Source organism: Schistocerca cancellata, chromosome 8, assembly GCF_023864275.1.
Source record: "Schistocerca cancellata isolate TAMUIC-IGC-003103 chromosome 8, iqSchCanc2.1, whole genome shotgun sequence".
NCBI classification, from domain to species: domain Eukaryota; kingdom Metazoa; phylum Arthropoda; class Insecta; order Orthoptera; family Acrididae; genus Schistocerca; species Schistocerca cancellata.
Window position 1 is genome coordinate 124,464,414 of NC_064633.1, and position 17,998 is coordinate 124,482,411.

The following is a 17,998-nucleotide window of genomic DNA, read 5'->3' on the forward strand; positions in this document are numbered from 1 at the left end:
GGCTATCATTGTTTCTTATGATCTATCACCAGTGTTGTAATCAAACTATTATAATTATAACATACCTACATCAGAGCCTATTTTAACTTAAACCATCCCTTGCATGCAGTTCTCTTGGATGACTTACTCAGATCTACAATCAGCATAGCTCTACATATTATTTGCATATTGGAAAAACATGGTTTGACCATGTAACAAGTCAACTCTTCCATTATTCACTTTTGGCGTCTGTCTGAGCATTGTAAATAGGCCACTTCATTTGCAGTGATAGCAAGGATTTCTTACTTGCAGCCTTATTATCAAAGTTAATAATATGTTGCACACTTACCTATAATATTTTCATTAAAACATAGGTTGGGAAGGACCTAAATTAACATCCCACAACATACTTGCTGGGAGAGAATTATTCCTTTAGGCACATTCTGGCTCACACACATCTTACGAAAGGAAGGAAGGAAGGTAGACAGAGGTATAACATCCTGCAAACATTTTAGAGAGTGCACTAGGTTGTATCATGCAAAAAGATACAAAAGGATACTGTTCATGTGTTTTGAAAAGAAATTATTTTGGTATTTTTCTTAATCAGTGTAGGTAAACTGTGGAAAAGCTAAATATGAGTGGGAAGATAGGCATTTAAATGTTACTCCTCCTGAATGTGTAGACTTCCTTCAACACCTGCATCTACCAATAAACTGCTTACATCTGCACATGTCTATAAAATTGTAAAGTATTCCATTTCCTACACTAGATTACCTTTTATCACCTGTTTTTGCAACACCACACATCAGCCTTATGGTTTTTTTTAGCATACATGGCAAATGAGACTGGTACTAAATTGATCTCTTTCTGTGAACACATTAAATATTAATCTCAACTTCTGAAATACTTGCGTCCCTATCTGCTACGCTCTGTAACATCTACAGCACCTGGTATTATAAGGCATGTTCAGGAAGTAAGTTTACTGTGACCATAATGAATTGTGGTTTTTTTTAGGATTGGCAGCATTGAGTGGTAAAAGGAGACTCCCTGACCAAAGCGAGCATTGCAGAAACACAGTAGTATATAAACTCATGTTGTAGTGTCCAGTTGTGTAAAAGATATCAGTAAGAAATCCCATCAAGTGCAAACCACATGCTGTGATCCACTTCAGACTAACAGAAGGAATAATACCTACAAACAGTTTTTTGTGAAACAAAATGGTCTGAGGTGATAGTGTTATGAACAGAATGAGTGTATTTAAGTGATGTACGGGGTTTAGTGGAGACAGAACAAATTTCTGAGACAAGCAGAGGAGTGGAAGACCTTCGATTCTGACTGATGAGTTGGTCCAAAATGAGGAAATTGTTCATGACAACCACAAGTTGACAGTGGATGAAATTTCTGTGATGTTTCTACTACTCTTCAGAACTCTCTTACACAAGACACAGAAAATCTGTGATGTCAGACTCTATGCGCAAGATGTGTCCCAAAACAGCTGACAGAGCAAGACAAGAAAAATCAGATCAGTAGTGCCCATGAGTTTCTTGAGTGACTCAAATTGGAAGATGAGGATTTTTTGAGTTCTATTGTAACTGTAGATAAAATGTGGGTGGCTCATTACATGCCTGAGACAAAAAACCAGCCTTCACAGTGGTGTCTCACCAGTTCCCCATCTACCAAAACATTTGAACCACAATTTCAGGCAAAATACTCTTGGACTCATTTTTATTTTTTGGGAACTGAAATTGCATAATTTTGGTTTAATTTCTGTCTCAGGAGGAGACCAGCAATTCACAATGATATTGTGAGAGCCTAAAAAAAGAAAAAAGAAAAAAAAGGAACATTAAAATCAAGAGGAGCGTAATGCCGACGAGATGAGTGTTGCACAATGCCTATTCTCTCACAGCCTTAACCAGCAAGGCACTCTTTAACTCATTTGGTTGGGATCTTTTGAACCACCTCCCATATTACCCTGATTTAGTGCCTTCAGATTATCCTCTTTTCACCTCCCTAAAGGTGCACAAAAAGTTTCTAAATAGGGGGAAGGACCTGGCTGGAGAGTTCTTCGAGGAGGGCATAAAAGATCTTGTGCCACCACACATTTTGAACAAGATGTCGAGTACGTGGAAAAATAGTCAACAAATGTACCAACACTATCCTTTATACTTTTTTTTCAAATACACTTTTTCAAACAAGTATATAAAATTAGTGCACTTACTTTCTGAACATGCCTCATATTAACTTTGACACACAAGGCTACAACCTTCTGGTCAGTGAAATTACATTTATACTGTATGCCAACACTGCTCCATCAAACAAGCATTCATTGCTGACTGCCCATTACACAAAATGTGATCAATGTCACTTCCCGAGTATCAGCTGGGACCATCAAAAAGCATTTGCTGGGTAATGGGCTATGAACAAAGGGAGTCATTTTCCAGGCTTCCTCCCACACCTCAAAATGCAGCCCAGAGTAGCAAAACATACAATTGGAGACTGAAACACAGGGGTATGTTTCATGATGAGATAAGATACTTCCTTGGTCTCATTGCAAGGATGATGTCACACTTTAGATGAGAAAGTACTGGATTATGTTACTCGACATGCTCTCCAATTTGTTCAGCATCAATTCCCCCTGGCCAGCATGATCACCAGACTTGACACCAGTGATAACCTCATTGTTGAGTACCCCTAACCCACATAGAATATGTTGGGATTGTCAACATTATTGGCAACATCACCTGACCAATCACAACAAGTGGACATATGAGAAGTACTCAAAGTTTTAACTATCCCCTCAAAAAATGTAAGTTGTGACCATCAAACCATCTCAACATATTCACCCTTTTATGTAACACATTTTCCCAATGACAGATCATTTGGCAGAGACCTTGGTAGTAGAAGTCTGCATTTTGGCTGTTCAAGAAACATTCCTCCTGGAGAATACTAATCATCGTCCGGAAATGCCTGCCATGCAACGGTTTCTTGATCTGATGCAGAGGAGAAGTCACGGGATGCCTTATCAGGGGAATGCATGGGATTAGCTGACATCTGATAGCCAAAAGAAACAGTATGTGTGACTGTGTACTGAGCAGAGTAAGCCAGAATGTCGTCATTGAGCAAAAATACTCCCTCAAAAAGCTCTCTGTGACACTGTCTTGGCAGTCTCCCATAACTTGGTTAGAAGATTTTGGTATCAAGCTCCTGAGATGGTTTGCACCTTAGATCATAATTTGTTAGCACCATACCATGGCAACCCAAAGAAACACTTGTCATCAGCTTTCTCATTGACAGTTGCCTCTTTGCCTCTCTTGGCAATGATAAATCCAAATGTTTCCACGGCTTAGTTCACTCCTTTGTCTCGGTATCAGAGTAATACATATGACACTCATCCGTGGTGATTAGGTGAGTAAAGAAGTCACCATCTTTGATTTGACATGATCTTGATTTGGCAAGATTTTCGAACAGGTGTGAGCAGTCACAGAACCTGGCTGGTAGTGAACTTTGCTGTGCTCAAAATATAGTGCAAGATGTTGAAAACTGGTATATGGTTGATTTTCATTTTTTGCACTATCATTTTGACTCCCAGTTCCTCATACAGAGATGGTGTCCGCCTTTTTCTTCCATAATTCAGATGTGCTTGACCACATTAGAAGTATCTGCGCCACCTAATGACTGGTCCACTAACTCAGCAGTCATATCATCTTTAGGCAGAAAATTAACAGCTGCAAAATACACCACTTTATCATTGGGTTACACCTCATCTAGGGGCATGCTACGGTACCTCCACATGGCATTTCAATATGTAGTTGGACTGCAGATATGAACCTGCAAACGAACAAACTATTTATTTATTTTATAATTTTTTTCATGTGATAGTTACAACTTTATGAGCACCCCTCTTAGTGTGGGCATCTGCCACGTTTCTGATCATGTCATTATGGTTTTCTAGAAGCGTAAAGCATACATATTCACATCCATGAATGCTGTCTCTCTTTCGGATTTACGGTATGTGGCTGAGAGAGAGAGTGAGGATCAGTTTCCGCATTTGCAGTATATTAGATATCGTTTAATGCAAAATTTGTTAATAAAGAAGTTATTGTTGCCTGTTTAACATGCAATTCATACATGATGCAGGTCACAGATGGGTATTCTGGTTCTGACATCAAATTAGTCAGTCAGGAAACACTGATGAATGCAATCAGGCCACTGTTCTCTGTCTTGGAAGAATGTGATTCTGGTAAGTGCTAAAAATATCTTACTTCATATGTATAAATTTGACACTTGCAGTCATTTGCTACAGAATTGTGTATTGGTTTTGTGAATTTTTTTAGTTGCTTTCTTGCTTTATGTGCTCTACTTATCCTTCACGTATTTCAGTGCAATGGAATATTAAGTTTGAAAACAAGTGTATACTGAATGTACCTCCCTTACTAATTTAAAGCCATGTACCAAACTGCACCTTGAACCTAAACTATTCCTTTTTTGTGGCAGTGCTCTATCCACTGAGTCAACAGAGCATTTGATGTAGCTGAACCTGAAGTTTCAATCTGAAATTACTTTTTGTTTGCTATGTGGTGTCAATGCACAAAGTTCCATGCTCCTTGACAATAGCAAATGGTGTGGCTGTATGCTACTGTCTATCCTGAACATCATGCTACAGCATTCAAGTCTGGTGAACTCTGGACTGCCCATGACAATGATTGTAACCAAAAAAAAATATGTATTTAATAGGTTATACACTTTACTTCAGAATGGCTACACAACTGAAATGCCATAGTGAGGAAAATAAAAATAAAATGGAAATGAATAACAGGTTATGAAGGAAACATTTCTTACAAAAATGTTCACACATCTGTTGCAACTAATTTACAATTTTTTCCATGTTTTTATGTATTTTGCTGCATCAGCATCTTGGAGAGAGAAAATTTTGTAGAATGGTTTTTTTAGTTGGGTTGTTTCCAGAGCGAGAGTTTCACTCTGTCATAAGTGAGTCCTTTGACATGCAAAGGCAAAGTAATCCCATCAATGTAACACTTCTCACAGTTATCCTTTCTTTTCTGTAAAATTACTCAGCTTTAGCATTGGATAATGATTTGCCACTCTCTGTTTTAGTCTGCCATATGCTGTTCCTACAAAATTCCTCACCAAGACAGATAGTCTCTTATTCCAACCAGCCAACTTGCTTGACTGAAACCTTTCCATGACACACTATTTGGTCTATATTTAAAAGCAGGAAAGTCATTATTCATAACAGAATTCATCTCTCATATCTCTGATTCACTCTTTTTTTCATACTAGGAATATCTGCATTTTATGTGTATAATAAGTGTCTCTGTTTATTAAAATTGTACACAGAAAAAATAACTCAATAAGCTGCTATCTGTCTAACACAGAAGCAGAGAGGAATTCTCCTTGCCAAAAATACTTAAAATAAAAAGAGTGGAGATTGGAAAGTAATACTTTTTTCCATTTAATCAGAGTGAACTTGGGAAAGGTGGTTGAAGCATAGAATGATAAAAGCAAGACAAAACCACACCGTTTGGATACTCCAACTAAGAGCACTTTCTTGTGTTTTGTGATGATGAAGTGTGATTTAACCATATACTCATATCTAGATTAGGACCCACTTGGGCCTTTGGTCATGGAACGCTGAAGTGGGAAAAAAAAAGAAATTACCCCTGCCCAGAAGATTAGCAGTACAGAATGTCTATGTCCTTCTTGAAGGGTGGTAAACTCAAATATTTAAAGACTGAAATGGCCAATATGGGTTTGGATCTACTTTGAATAGCTGGAGCGAGATGGCCTGATAATAGTGACTTTTGATGTGAAATTTACAAGATAGTTGACACAAGCACTGTAGAGAACCAAGCAGGACAAGAAGGCTAATGTGTAGTGCAATTTAGAGAGTTGGGACAAAGAGTAAAGATATGCATTAAATAAAGTGAAAGGACAATATTAGTCATATTGGATATAATACCAAAGAGTGTGCTGACACATATGACTTGATACATCAACTTAAGACAATGAGGAGATGGAAAGCGGCCAGGTGAGATAAATGAAACCATTAAAGGTATCAAGCATGATTTAAATCTCAAAGTTATGAAAATTGTTATTGAAGACTGCAGAATGGATAGCTACGACCTCAGAGAAAGGAATGGATTTGAAGAATGATAGAACAGGTTGTGTGCCAACAATAAAACTTGACCCCCCCCTCATGTAGAGGGTACACTTGGAAGGCTCTAAAGGAAATACAGCTTAACCACACAGATTATATTGTAGCAATAAGGAAAAACAGAAAACACCTGGAACAAATGATATTGATTTTATCACTAAAGTAGTCATTATAATTGGTGATAAGTAAACAAGTGCCATTTTAAGTACAAAAAAAGTGCTAACTCTTCAAGTGATTGGAATCTATGCACAATTAAAGAACTAGTAGTATGTCAGATGAAAAATGTTGTTACATACTCCCAATAGTGGATCAGAAAAGATGTAATGTTTAGTCACAAAAGAATTGATTCCCGTTATTGTTGAAGTTATAGGAAAGCAATTTCTCTTGCTACACACTGATTTAATGACAAACGAGTTGATCCATAAGACTGAGCTCAAACAGGAACTGAAAGTCACAATGACAGGGACATGTATTCAAGATTCTAGATAGTTGGGGAATTTAGGCTGCAGAAATCAACAATGGCAAAGGAGAAATGTTGGGAACTGGTTGTACAATTAGATATTTTGGCTACCTAGAAACAGCTTACAAGTCAGTAAAATTATTTTTGTTAAACAAGAAGAAATAGTTTGTGGTTGATATGGACTAGAGATGGAAGGAGTAATTGTAAGAAACAATACAGTGCCACCATTCAATATGTTCTGTTACACAAAAATGCTATAAACTTGTGTGTTTAGTTCAAATAAAAGTATACTACCAGAAGATTTTAAAAAGTCCATAACACCAGCTGTGAACAAATAACATGAAAGTGGAAATGTGAGCAGCATTATATCATATGCAGGAAAAATATGAGGTATGTGAGAAAAGTAATGATACTTATTTTCTATCTACTAAAGTTTGAAAAAAATAAAAACAACAGTATTGTTTTCTTCAAAGTAGTTCCCTTCGGCAGCTACACATTGGTGGAATCATTGTTCCCATTCTTGGTAGCAGCACTAAGGGCTTCAACTGGTAGGGCTTTTAACATTATCAGTCACATTCTTCTGAATGTTCTCAAGAGTTCCAAAATGGTGTGCTTTTAAGACTTCAATTTTGGGAAAAAAGGAGTCACAAGGACTCAGATCAGGTGAATGGGAGGACTGAAGAACAGCAATCCCTTTTGGGGTCAAAAATTCCATGATGGAAGTTGCCGTGTAACATAGGGTGTTATGATGCTGCATTGACTTGTTTGTAGTGTCTGGTCTCACTCAATTCTCCCTTTTCCTAAACCTTTCAAGGACATTTTTGTTAAACACTTGGTTGACAGTTTGCCTTGGAAGAACAAATTCTTTATGCATGATACCCTACTGTCAAAAGTGCAAACTAACATCACATTTTAAAGTTGAAGGTCTCCCTGAGCGAGGTTCATCTTCAATCTGCCACACCCAGCTTCACAATGGTTGAGTGAAACAATGCATGTAGATGCAAATTGCTGACTTCATCAATGATGTTATTAGATCTTTTGATCTCTATAACTTCTTTCATTATTCTAAACCCCTCCCCCAAACCTGTAGACTTCATGTTGACAGAGGTGTGATTGGATGTAAGTTTATGTCAAATTTCCATAACACATTCAGCAACCCCCAATTTCTCTGGATAGCATAGTCACAGTCACCTCTCATGTTCAGTTCCACATAACTCTGTCCTACTCCCATAGTAATTTCTAAATGCCAGGTATTCTGAGACATATATTATCTTTCACAAGCCTTTTGTGTATGTATACAAGTATTTTAACCAGATGCCTGCACAAGCCTTTTGAGTATGCATACAAGTATTTTAACCAGACACCTGAAGACTTTAGCTACTACCTGTAGACACACAATGTATATTATTATATTAATAATAAAGCTGATCTTCACTGTCACAATTACAGAATGGTAGACCTGCAAGCTTTATCCTCTCCTGTTAAGCGGTGTTCAAGACCTTGTTGAAACTGCTTCTGGAATTTATTTGTTGTTGTTGTTGTTGTTGTTGCTGCTGCTGCTGCTGCTGCTGTCTGGCAACAATGGAATACTTTGTAAGTGATTCAGTTCTACTGGCAAGTTTTTGGCATCTGAGATGGCTTCTGTTCAACAGTAAAGCTCCTTAGAACAGTGCACTTTTAGGCTACCTGGTGGTGGTGGTTGAACGCATACAGATAACAGTCTTTAGAAGTTGGTTTTTCTATATAGTGCAAGACACCCATTTAGTTTTCAGCAGATGAAGACAACAAGCAATGGAAAGACACCACATTTTTTTCAATCTCTGTTGTGAATCTGATGTGGTCACAGATGCTTTGAAGTGTTCCAAGAATTCTTCCAGTTTTTAACATGCATATTCTAAAAAGAAAGTTGTGCAATTTGTAGAGGCACTTGCTCCCACCCTTGTCAGATTAGGGGCTGGTTCTTTAGATTTTGAAAAGATTTGACTCATTTCACAACAAATTGGATTAGCAGTGATTACCAATATGATGGTGAAAGGCATCAGTGCTGCTGCTACCTCACCACTTCAGAAGGAACTGTCATGAAAGTTTCTTTTTTACAAAATAATAAGTCTTATGTGGCAACCAAACCACAAGGAGCCCAATGAAACAGATGATGAAAACTGCCATGAAACAAGCTGGATCCTTTCAAGATCGGTGCTCGGCATCAGCAATAAAGATGGCAGTTTGTAGCCAAGTACAACATGGAACTCTGTGATCATCAGAGTAAAGCTTGTGCTGGACAAAAACACTGCCATACATGGCTGTGAACTGAGCACATCACAGTTGGGACCACAGCTATGTGGCAGATAGTTGCCAAGTTACCACTTGACAATGGCTGAGGACGACACAACTGAAAGCTCATAGATACATAACCACTTGACACAGTAGAATGCCCTAGATGAGAGACTATGTTGATGAGGACGACTTCGAGGACAAGAAGTAGTGATATCAGCAACAAGAATTTGATCCATGGTGACGACTTTTGCCCTAGCACACAAATAAATTGCCAAAGCTGCTAATCACTTGGGGAATACAGCCACAATAGTCAACAATATTGTGTTTTCAATGTTGAAAGTAATGGGTGATTGAGTTTTTGTGTGCCTTTTTCGAGTCTTTTGCACAGAGCTTTTCCATCACTCATAGTTTATGAGTAATCACATAAATAACATTTCAGGTAATTATCAATCTGAGTGAATTTAAAACATTAGCTATAATACACCTCACAAATCTAAAATGCGTGTGTAGCAAATTTTTCACTGCTTTGCATGAGGAATTTCTTTCTAGTGTCCAAAAGTAGCCGGCCAACATTTTTTGAGCCCATTTTCCCCTAGTAGAATTTTTCCATTTCAGTGATGTCCTGGTGGAAACACTCTCCATGTTCATCACTAACAGTGTCAAGGGCTTCAGGAAAGAAATCAAGCTCGGAGTTCAACATGTATTTTCAACAACGTATTACGCCGTATGTCCTTGCAGTTCTCAATCAGCTCACTGTGTAGTTCTCTATTACGTTGAGCCAGTAGCTTCCTATAAAGTTTATGACTTTTTGGAAGAGAACCATGCAGCCGATTCTTGCATATTTAACAGGCTTTTGGACTGTGAAACTTTCATAAATTCCCTAATTTGAGGCCCAACAAATATTACCTCTTTTAGTTTTGCTTCATTGGTCTTCAAGAATTTGGTTTGTACAAAGAGAAATGTATTCATCTCATGATCCATTGATTTTACACAGTTCATAATCAAACCAAATTTGATATGTAATGGAGGCAACACAATTTTGTCAGCCCTTTTAAGTGGTTGATGAACATTTGCCTGTTCTGGATTGAATGATTATTTGGGCAACTTTTCTTAATACAATGGCTGCTTCTCTCTATCCCACATGCACAAGAAGCTGCAAAATTTTGTATAGAATGTCTGTTGTTGTTGTGGACTACAGTCCTGAGACTTGTTTGATGCAGCTCTCCATGCTACTCTATCCTGTGCAAGCTTCTTCATCTCCCACTACCTACTGCATCCTACATCCTTCTGAATCTGCTTGGTGTATTCATCTCTTGGTCTCCCTCTACAATTTTTACCCTCCACGCTGCCCTCCAATACTAAATTGGTGATTCCTCGATGTCTCAGAACATGTGCTACCAACCGATTCCTTCTTCTAGTCAAGTTGTGCCACAAGCTCCTCTTCTCCCCAATTCTATTCAATACCTCCTCATTAGTTATGTCATCTACCCATCTAATCTTCAGCATTCTTCTGTAGCACCACATTTCGAAAGCTTCTATTCTCTTCTTGTCTAAACTATTTATCGTCCACGTTTCACTTCCATACATGGGTACACTCCATACAAATACTTTCAGAAATGACTTCCTGACATTTCAATCTATACTCAATGTAAACAAATTTTTCTTCTTCGGAAACACTTTCCTTGCCATTGCGTCTACATTTTATATCCTCTCTACTTTGACCATCATCAGTTATTTTGCTCCCCAAATAGCAAAACTCCTTTACTATATTAAGTGTCTCATTTCCTAATCTAATTCCCTCAGCATCACCCAAGTTAACTCAACCACATTCCATTATCCTTGTTCTGCTATTGTTGATGTTCATCTTATACCCTCCGTTCAAGACACTGTCCATTCCATTTAACTGCTCTTCCAAGTCCTTTGATGACTCTGACATAATTACAATGTCATCGGCGAACCTTAAAGTTTTTATTTCTTCTCCATGGATTTTAATACCTACTCCGAACTTTTCTTTCGTTTCCTTTACTGCTTGCATTGGGGATAGGCTACAACCCTGTCTCACTCCCTTCCCAACCATTGCTACCCTTTCATACCTCTCGACTCTTATAACTGCCATCTGGTTTCTGTACAAATTGTAAATAGCCTTTCGCTCCCTGTATTTTACCACTGCCACCTTCAGAATTTGAAAGAGAGTATTCCAATAAACATTGTCAAAAGCTTTCCCCAAGTTTACAAATGATAGAAACGTAGGTTTGCCTTTCCTTAATCTTTCTTCTAAGATAAGTCGTAGAGTCTGTATTGCCTCAAGTGTTCCAACATTTCTACGGAATCCAAACTGATCTTCCCCGAGGTCAGCTTCTATCAGTTTTTCCATTCGTCTGTAAAGAATTCACATTAGTATTTTGCAGCTGTGACTTATTAAACTGATAGTTCGGCGATTTTCACATCTGTCAACACCTGCTTTCTTTGGGATTGGAATTATTATATTCTTCTTGAAGTCTAAGGGTATTTCGCCTGTCTCATAGATCTTGCTCACCAGATGGTAGAGTTTTGTCAGCACTGGCTCTCCCAAGGCAGTCAGTAGTTCTAATGGAATGTTGTCTACTCCTGGGGCCTTGTTTCGACTCAGGTCTTTCAGTGCTCTGTTAAACTCTTCACGCAGTATCGTATCTCCCATTTCATCTTCATCTACATCCTCTTCCATTTCTATAATATTGTCCTCAAGTACATCGCCCTCATATAGACCCTCTATATACTCCTTCCACCTTTCTGCTTTCCCTTCTTTGCTTAGAACTGGGTTTCCATCAAAGCTCTTGATATTCATGCAAGTGGTTCTCCTTTCTCCAAAGGTCTCTTTAATTTTCCTGTAGGCAGTGTCTATCTTACCCCTAGTGAGATAAGCCTCTACATCCTTACATTTGTCCTCTAGCCATCCCTGCTTAGCCATTTTGCACTGCCTGTCGATTCATATTTGAGACGTTTGTATTCCTTTTTGCCCGCTTCATTTACTGCATTTTTATATTTTCTCCTTTCATCAATTAAATTCAATATTTCTTCTGTTACCCAAGGATTTCTACTAGCCCTCATCTTTTTACCTACTTGATCCTCTGCTGCCTTCACTACTTCATCCCTCAGAGCTACCCATTCGTCTTCTACTGTATTTATTTCCCCCATTCCTGTCAATTGTTCCCTAATGCTCTCCCTGAAACTCTGTACAACCTCTGGTTTAGTCAGTTTATCCAGGTCCCATCTCCTTAAATTCCCACCTTTTTGCAGTTTCTTCAGTTTTAATCTACAGTTCATAACCAATAGATTGTGGTCAGAGTCCACATCTGCCCCTGGAAATGTCTTACAATTTAAAACCTGGTTCCTAAATCTCTGTCTTACCATTATATAATCCATCTGATACCTTTTAGTATCTCCAGGGCTCTTCCATGTATACAACCTTCTTTGATGATTCTTGAACCAAGTGTTAGCTATGATTAAATTATGCTCTGCACAAAATTCTACCAGGCTGCTTCCTCTTTCATTTCTTAGCCCCAATCCATATTCACCTACTATGTTTCCATCTCTCCCTTTTCCTACTCTCGAATTACAATCACCCATGACTATTAAAGTTTTGTCTCCCTCCACTACCTGAATAATTTCTTTTATCTCATCATACATTTCATCAATTTCTTCGTCATCTGCAGAGCTAGTTGGCATATAAACTTGTACTACTGTAGTAGGTGAGGGCTTCATGTCTATCTTTGCCACAATAATGCGTTCACTATGCTGTTTGTAGTAGCTGACCCGCACTCCTATTTTTTTATTCATTGTTAAACCTACTCCTGCATTACCACTATTTGATTTTGTATTTATAGTCCTGTATTCACCTGACCAAAAGTCTTGTTCCTCCTGCCACCGAACTTCACTAATTCCCACTATATTCAACTTTAACCTATCCATTTCCATTTTTAAACTTTCTAACCTACCTGCCCGATTAAGGTATCTGACATTCCATGCTCCGATCCGTAGAACGCGTTTTCTTTCTCCTGATAACGTCTTGTTGAGTAGTCCCCGCCCGGAGATCCAAATGGGGGACTATTTTACTTCCGGAATATTTTACCCAAGAGGACGCCATCATCATTTAATCATACAGTAAAGCTGATGCCCTCGGGAAAAATTATGGCTGTAATTTCCCCTCGCTTTCAGCCGTTCGCAGTACCAGAACAGCAAGGCCATTTTGATTAGTGTTACAAGGCCAGATCAGTCAATCATCCAGACTGTTGCCCCTGCAACTATTGTAAAGGCTGGTGCCCCTCTTCAGGAACCACACGTTTGTCTGGCCTCTCCACAGATACCCCTCCATTGTGGTTGCACCTACGGTATGGCTATCTGTATCGTTGAGGCAAGCAAGCCTCCCCACCAACGGCAAGGTCCATGGTTCATGGGGGGAGGATAGAATGTCTATCACTTTAAAATCTGCACATATCTGCTATGAATAGTCACCACATTTGATACTGGATAGGAAGATACGTTTATGTAACTGTTTTTATACTAACTGTGTCAGCTATAGGACTGAATGGAAACTGATTTCCATTACGTATCAAAGACCCTTTCAAGGTAGTTTTTGAGGTGTCAATGAACAAATGCCAGTCTTAAGGTTCATATTCAACACCCAGTGACTCAATCACAGAATCAACATAATTACAGAAAAGTAGCTCCTCTTGTTTAGAAAATGAGTGCTCTAGTTTCTCTTCGGAAAAAAAAAAAGAAAAAAAAACACCACACAACAACAACAACAACAACAACAACAACAACAACAACAACTTTGGTGTCATGCTGCAGGAGGTGCCATCCTTTCAATCTCAAAACAAATAACTCTGCTTTACTTTTAGGTAGCCCGAGATCACGAATTAAGTCATTTAGACCTTCCTGTTTTAGAAAGTGAGGTTAATTTGTTTTAACTCACTCCTCAAAATCTGGATCACTATTATTGTAATTCATTTATGTCATCAACACTTTCAAAATCTTAAGTCACATTTTTGTAGTCTGCTAGAGTTGGTATGGGGAGGCATGGTCCTCAATGCACTGGTTGAATTGCTGCTTTTAGAAGCAGTATGTTTTGACTTTGAACTTATTCCAGATATATCTGTCAAACAGAAGAAGCAGTCTATTACATGATTCTTAGGTTCCCACCATATCCTAGGCATTGCAAAAGGCACCTGACATGACCATTTTAACTAGCCAGTTAATAATGTTACATGTTTGGCTAACAGATTTCTGGAGCTCAAAACTTATTCACATCTATTTTATTGTTAGAATAAAACTCTAAGCTCAGTTAATTTAAGGAATCAAATTCACCTCTGTGTGTTCAAACTGAATTCACTATAAGCTTAACAAAAATTGTTTTTATTGTTAACACATTTGCGAGACCTGTTTCTCGTCCTGAAACACAGTCCTTCAGAAAACACACTATTAGCTGTCACTGCTCATAAGTCAGTCAACAACTGACTACAGCAAATAAGTCAACTGTTGACCCAATTTACATAATTATATTCTTTTAATCACTGTGTTCAGCATCATATCCTAACAAACATGACAACTTTTTTTAATATTACAGAAAACTGGTGGGTGATGGAACATTTCTGTCTATTTTTGCATTTGGCAAATGCACCATTTTGCTTGGTAACAAACTGTGAAGATAAGGATGGTAAGCTACGGCACTAATGTGGAAATTTTGCGTGACGAAGGGAAGAAAACTGCTTTCAAAAAGCTAGAAAAAACTTTGTAAAGTAAAAAAAGTGTGAATATTTTAAATAAATAGCTCAAATATATTCTTTATAGGCTATGTAGAAATTTTGCTATAAATCTCAACACAGCTTGTACTGGAGTGATATCCTATACTTCAGTGATCTATTAAAGATGCACATGAATATCAGTGATGTGGACACTGACAACAGCTAGTAACCTCAGCACACTGCCAACTCAGACCACGGGTCTGTTGAGAGGCTGGTCCACATGGACTTCCCTCAAGCATGTTATGGAACCCATGACAACATAATGCTGCGTTGGCTCGTGGGAAAAGATGCTTTATAGAAAGAAACAGGTATATGGATTCTATGAAACTGATGGGGCACAAAGAGGACCAATTATAATCCAAGGCACAAACTGTTTAGTCTGACGTTTCCTTGTCTAGCAGTTGTGAAAATTCTCATGTGCTTAGCCTGAGGATGAGAACTTGCTTCTCGAAACATTCATTTCACATGCAATTTATTACTTTTTATGCGAGATGGGGCCAGATTCAATTTTTTGTTAATTACTTTGTTTTTTGCTTATCACTCCTGATTCATAGTTTGGACTGGCTTTGCCTTCCTCCAACTATCTGTTCAATCTAATAGAGAGTAAGGCTGTCTTGGTCTTAAAGGCTGTAGCTCCTGAACTGACCTACATCAGTTATTAGTGGAATCTACAGTTTAATGTGAATTCAGCTACAAAGCAACTCAGTATTTTCACATATACAAATCATTGCGGAACGTGGCAAATGCAGTACATGACGGAAAAAGTAATTGTGCCAATATGAGGACTGAATCCTGGGATTTATAAATTTAGTCAGGGAGCAATCCTAATATTTTTCCTCCAACAGCAAATAGGAAAGAAACGAAAAGGAGCATTCAGATTTCTAAATAAGATTCGGCATTGTTTCTGTGTGCCAGCCAAGCTCCAATTTTGTCTGGTTCAGAAGCTACTACAATAGCAAGGTCTTACTCATGCTGTATATTTCATGTATTCCAACTGGACCACTAGTAAAATATGATGGATATGATAATCTGTGAGAGATCATGTGATCTGTCAATAAATCTGCAAGTTTTGTCCAGTACTTTATATTACAATAAGTATCAAGCTGTTAGTCACAATGAATGGCTCAACAACACTTTCAGGTATGTGACAGTTTAATGCATTTCATAGGAAACATAACAGTGCAGCTAGGTATCTGGAAAGTTTTACTGAAGAGGACAATGACTGCAGAAGCTTACACTCGCACAAAATGAGTGGTTTCATCCAGGTTTTGGTATCCTAACAGTATTGCTCATTAACACCTGGTGGTGTTCTATCGTATTAGTACTAATAATGATTTTGTCCACACAGACTTATTTACCACAAATCCAAAACTTAAGTAATCTTCTGTGGTTATAAACAAATAATTATGTTTCTTCATTCTCTATTTTGCAGGCACAAATTTATGTAAGCTGAAGGCCAAAGCTATTTCAACAGATGATGTTATGCACGCTTTGACAAAAACAAGACCTTCAGCATCTCACCTTGTTTTGAAGTATCAGAAGTGGCAGGAAGATTTTGGATCTGCGTAGTTAAAACAAAGCTAGTGCCAAGGAAAGAAAAAATGAAGTCATGACCATAAAATGAAAACAGAAGAAACTTTTTATATTTATATATAAATTACCAGTATTTTATTATCACATTCCAGTTTAAAGTGAGAAATGATAAACAGTTCTTTTACAATCTCACAGTGTCATACAAAAATGGAAAGATGTAATTTCTGAAGGAAGTCATGTTACAAATTGAGGTTCTTTACAATTAATATAAAAAGTATATGTATCTCTTCAGATGAGTTCTGGCAGAACATTGCAAAAGATTGTTCAAAACAGTAATTTCTGTATGTCCATGGCTCCTTATGGTATAAAAATATAAGCCCCTTAGTTTCATTTCTTCCTTGAATGCATCCGAGGGTGGCTCAGCTTATGTCTACCCTTCTTAGCGTCTCTCAGGCCTTGATAGTATCCTGAAAAATATGAACAATAATTTAAAAAACAGACACCCAATGACAAATGCTTGTGCAACACACTTGCAGGTTTGCATAGCAGCATTTGTGTTGTTTGCTTTTCTTATGTTTGCACTTGGTTAGCAGATCACTTTAGCACCCATTGTTTTGCTGCCACCCCAGCTTCAGCTGTAATTCAATAAAAAGGAGGACACAGATGAAAGCTATCAATATTATCAGTTGGAATTTATACTAAAATGAAGGTAGGTGCCTCTGTGTAGGCACATATTAGTGAATATTCTGCAAAACAATACAAAAAGTTTAATAAAAGTGAGTTGTGCATAAAAATTTGTACTCTTCTACATTATTTCATATTTTCACATTACAGAAAATTCAGCATGCAGGACAGTGAAACCTGAATCTATCTCAAGTCTCGGGGTGTTATTTCTGTATCCCACAAAACTAACACAGTAACAGTGCACCAAATAAAAATCCTTACTTTCCTGCACAGCTGAGTTGGTGTAAGAAGAGTAACGACAGTTCCATCGAGGTGCAGCTTTGTGCACCTACCTCATCTCAACCAGTCACATAACATGATTTTGTAAGTATCCCTATGGCAACGCCTCAGTGTTGACACAGCTATGGATGGCTATTGTTATGGCACTGCTAACTGTCAGGTATTATCTTACACTGATCATCGTAAGTTGTTTTTTGATTATGAAAAAGTAATTAAATTCCTCACTTTTTTTGCAATCTAGGAACAATTTAGTCTGTGTATACAACATATTAGTACTCACCTAACAACTGTTTGGTCTTTAAGGTTGTTTACAAATGTGTAACTGTGCCTGAAAAACTATCAAGAAAGGCTGAGCATCTTGGATTCTACAGCATGTATTTAGTGTTATATGAAAGCACAGAAAACTTAAGGATCATTGGCAATGTTCTTGAATTATTCATGACAGGAAGGCAGCTCAATCAAGTCATTCAGAGACAGACATATATTCTCTATGCACATCTTTTAGGTGTAGAGAAGTAGTTATCCAAAAGTTAAGAAACCCTACAATACTAAACACGATGATAAAAGCTGTGCCACATTCACACTATTTACATAGTAGAAATGTATGTTGTCACCTTCCAAACTAAACAATCTCTTTGTTATAGCCTAACTAACATATACAGGAAACTACCAGATAGATCTCATATTTAACAGAAATGGAGTGATAAAATTAATTCTGTGGTTCACAATGAATGTCCATGTGTTACCATGACATCACAGACTATCATTACATCTTTGTCACTGAATGATGTAATAGGGTGCTTTGCATTACAAAAACACCCTAAATTTAGC

At 37.8% G+C, this 17,998-nt stretch overlaps 2 protein-coding genes across 3 annotated transcripts in view; one reads left to right on the forward strand and one right to left on the reverse strand.

The window, feature by feature from the left end:
- LOC126095418 (katanin p60 ATPase-containing subunit A-like 2) overlaps nt 1-16,253 on the forward strand; it is a 79,137-nt gene extending 62,884 nt beyond the window's left edge. The window contains exons 7-8 of the mRNA XM_049910215.1: nt 4,117-4,219; nt 16,104-16,253. Coding sequence (XP_049766172.1) covers nt 4,117-4,219; nt 16,104-16,240 — 240 coding nt within the window. The 3' untranslated portion in view covers nt 16,241-16,253. The remainder of the gene's footprint in view (nt 1-4,116; nt 4,220-16,103) is intronic.
- A 114-nt stretch (nt 16,254-16,367) lies between these two features.
- LOC126095305 (survival motor neuron protein) overlaps nt 16,368-17,998 on the reverse strand; it is a 152,219-nt gene continuing 150,588 nt past the window's right edge. Inside the window, exon 7 of one of the 2 annotated variants that reach the window (XM_049910098.1) lies at nt 16,368-16,671. In XM_049910098.1, coding sequence (XP_049766055.1) covers nt 16,592-16,671 — 80 coding nt within the window. In that variant the 3' untranslated portion in view covers nt 16,368-16,591. The remainder of the gene's footprint in view (nt 16,672-17,998) is intronic. The other variant, XM_049910099.1, reaches the window with a different exon arrangement.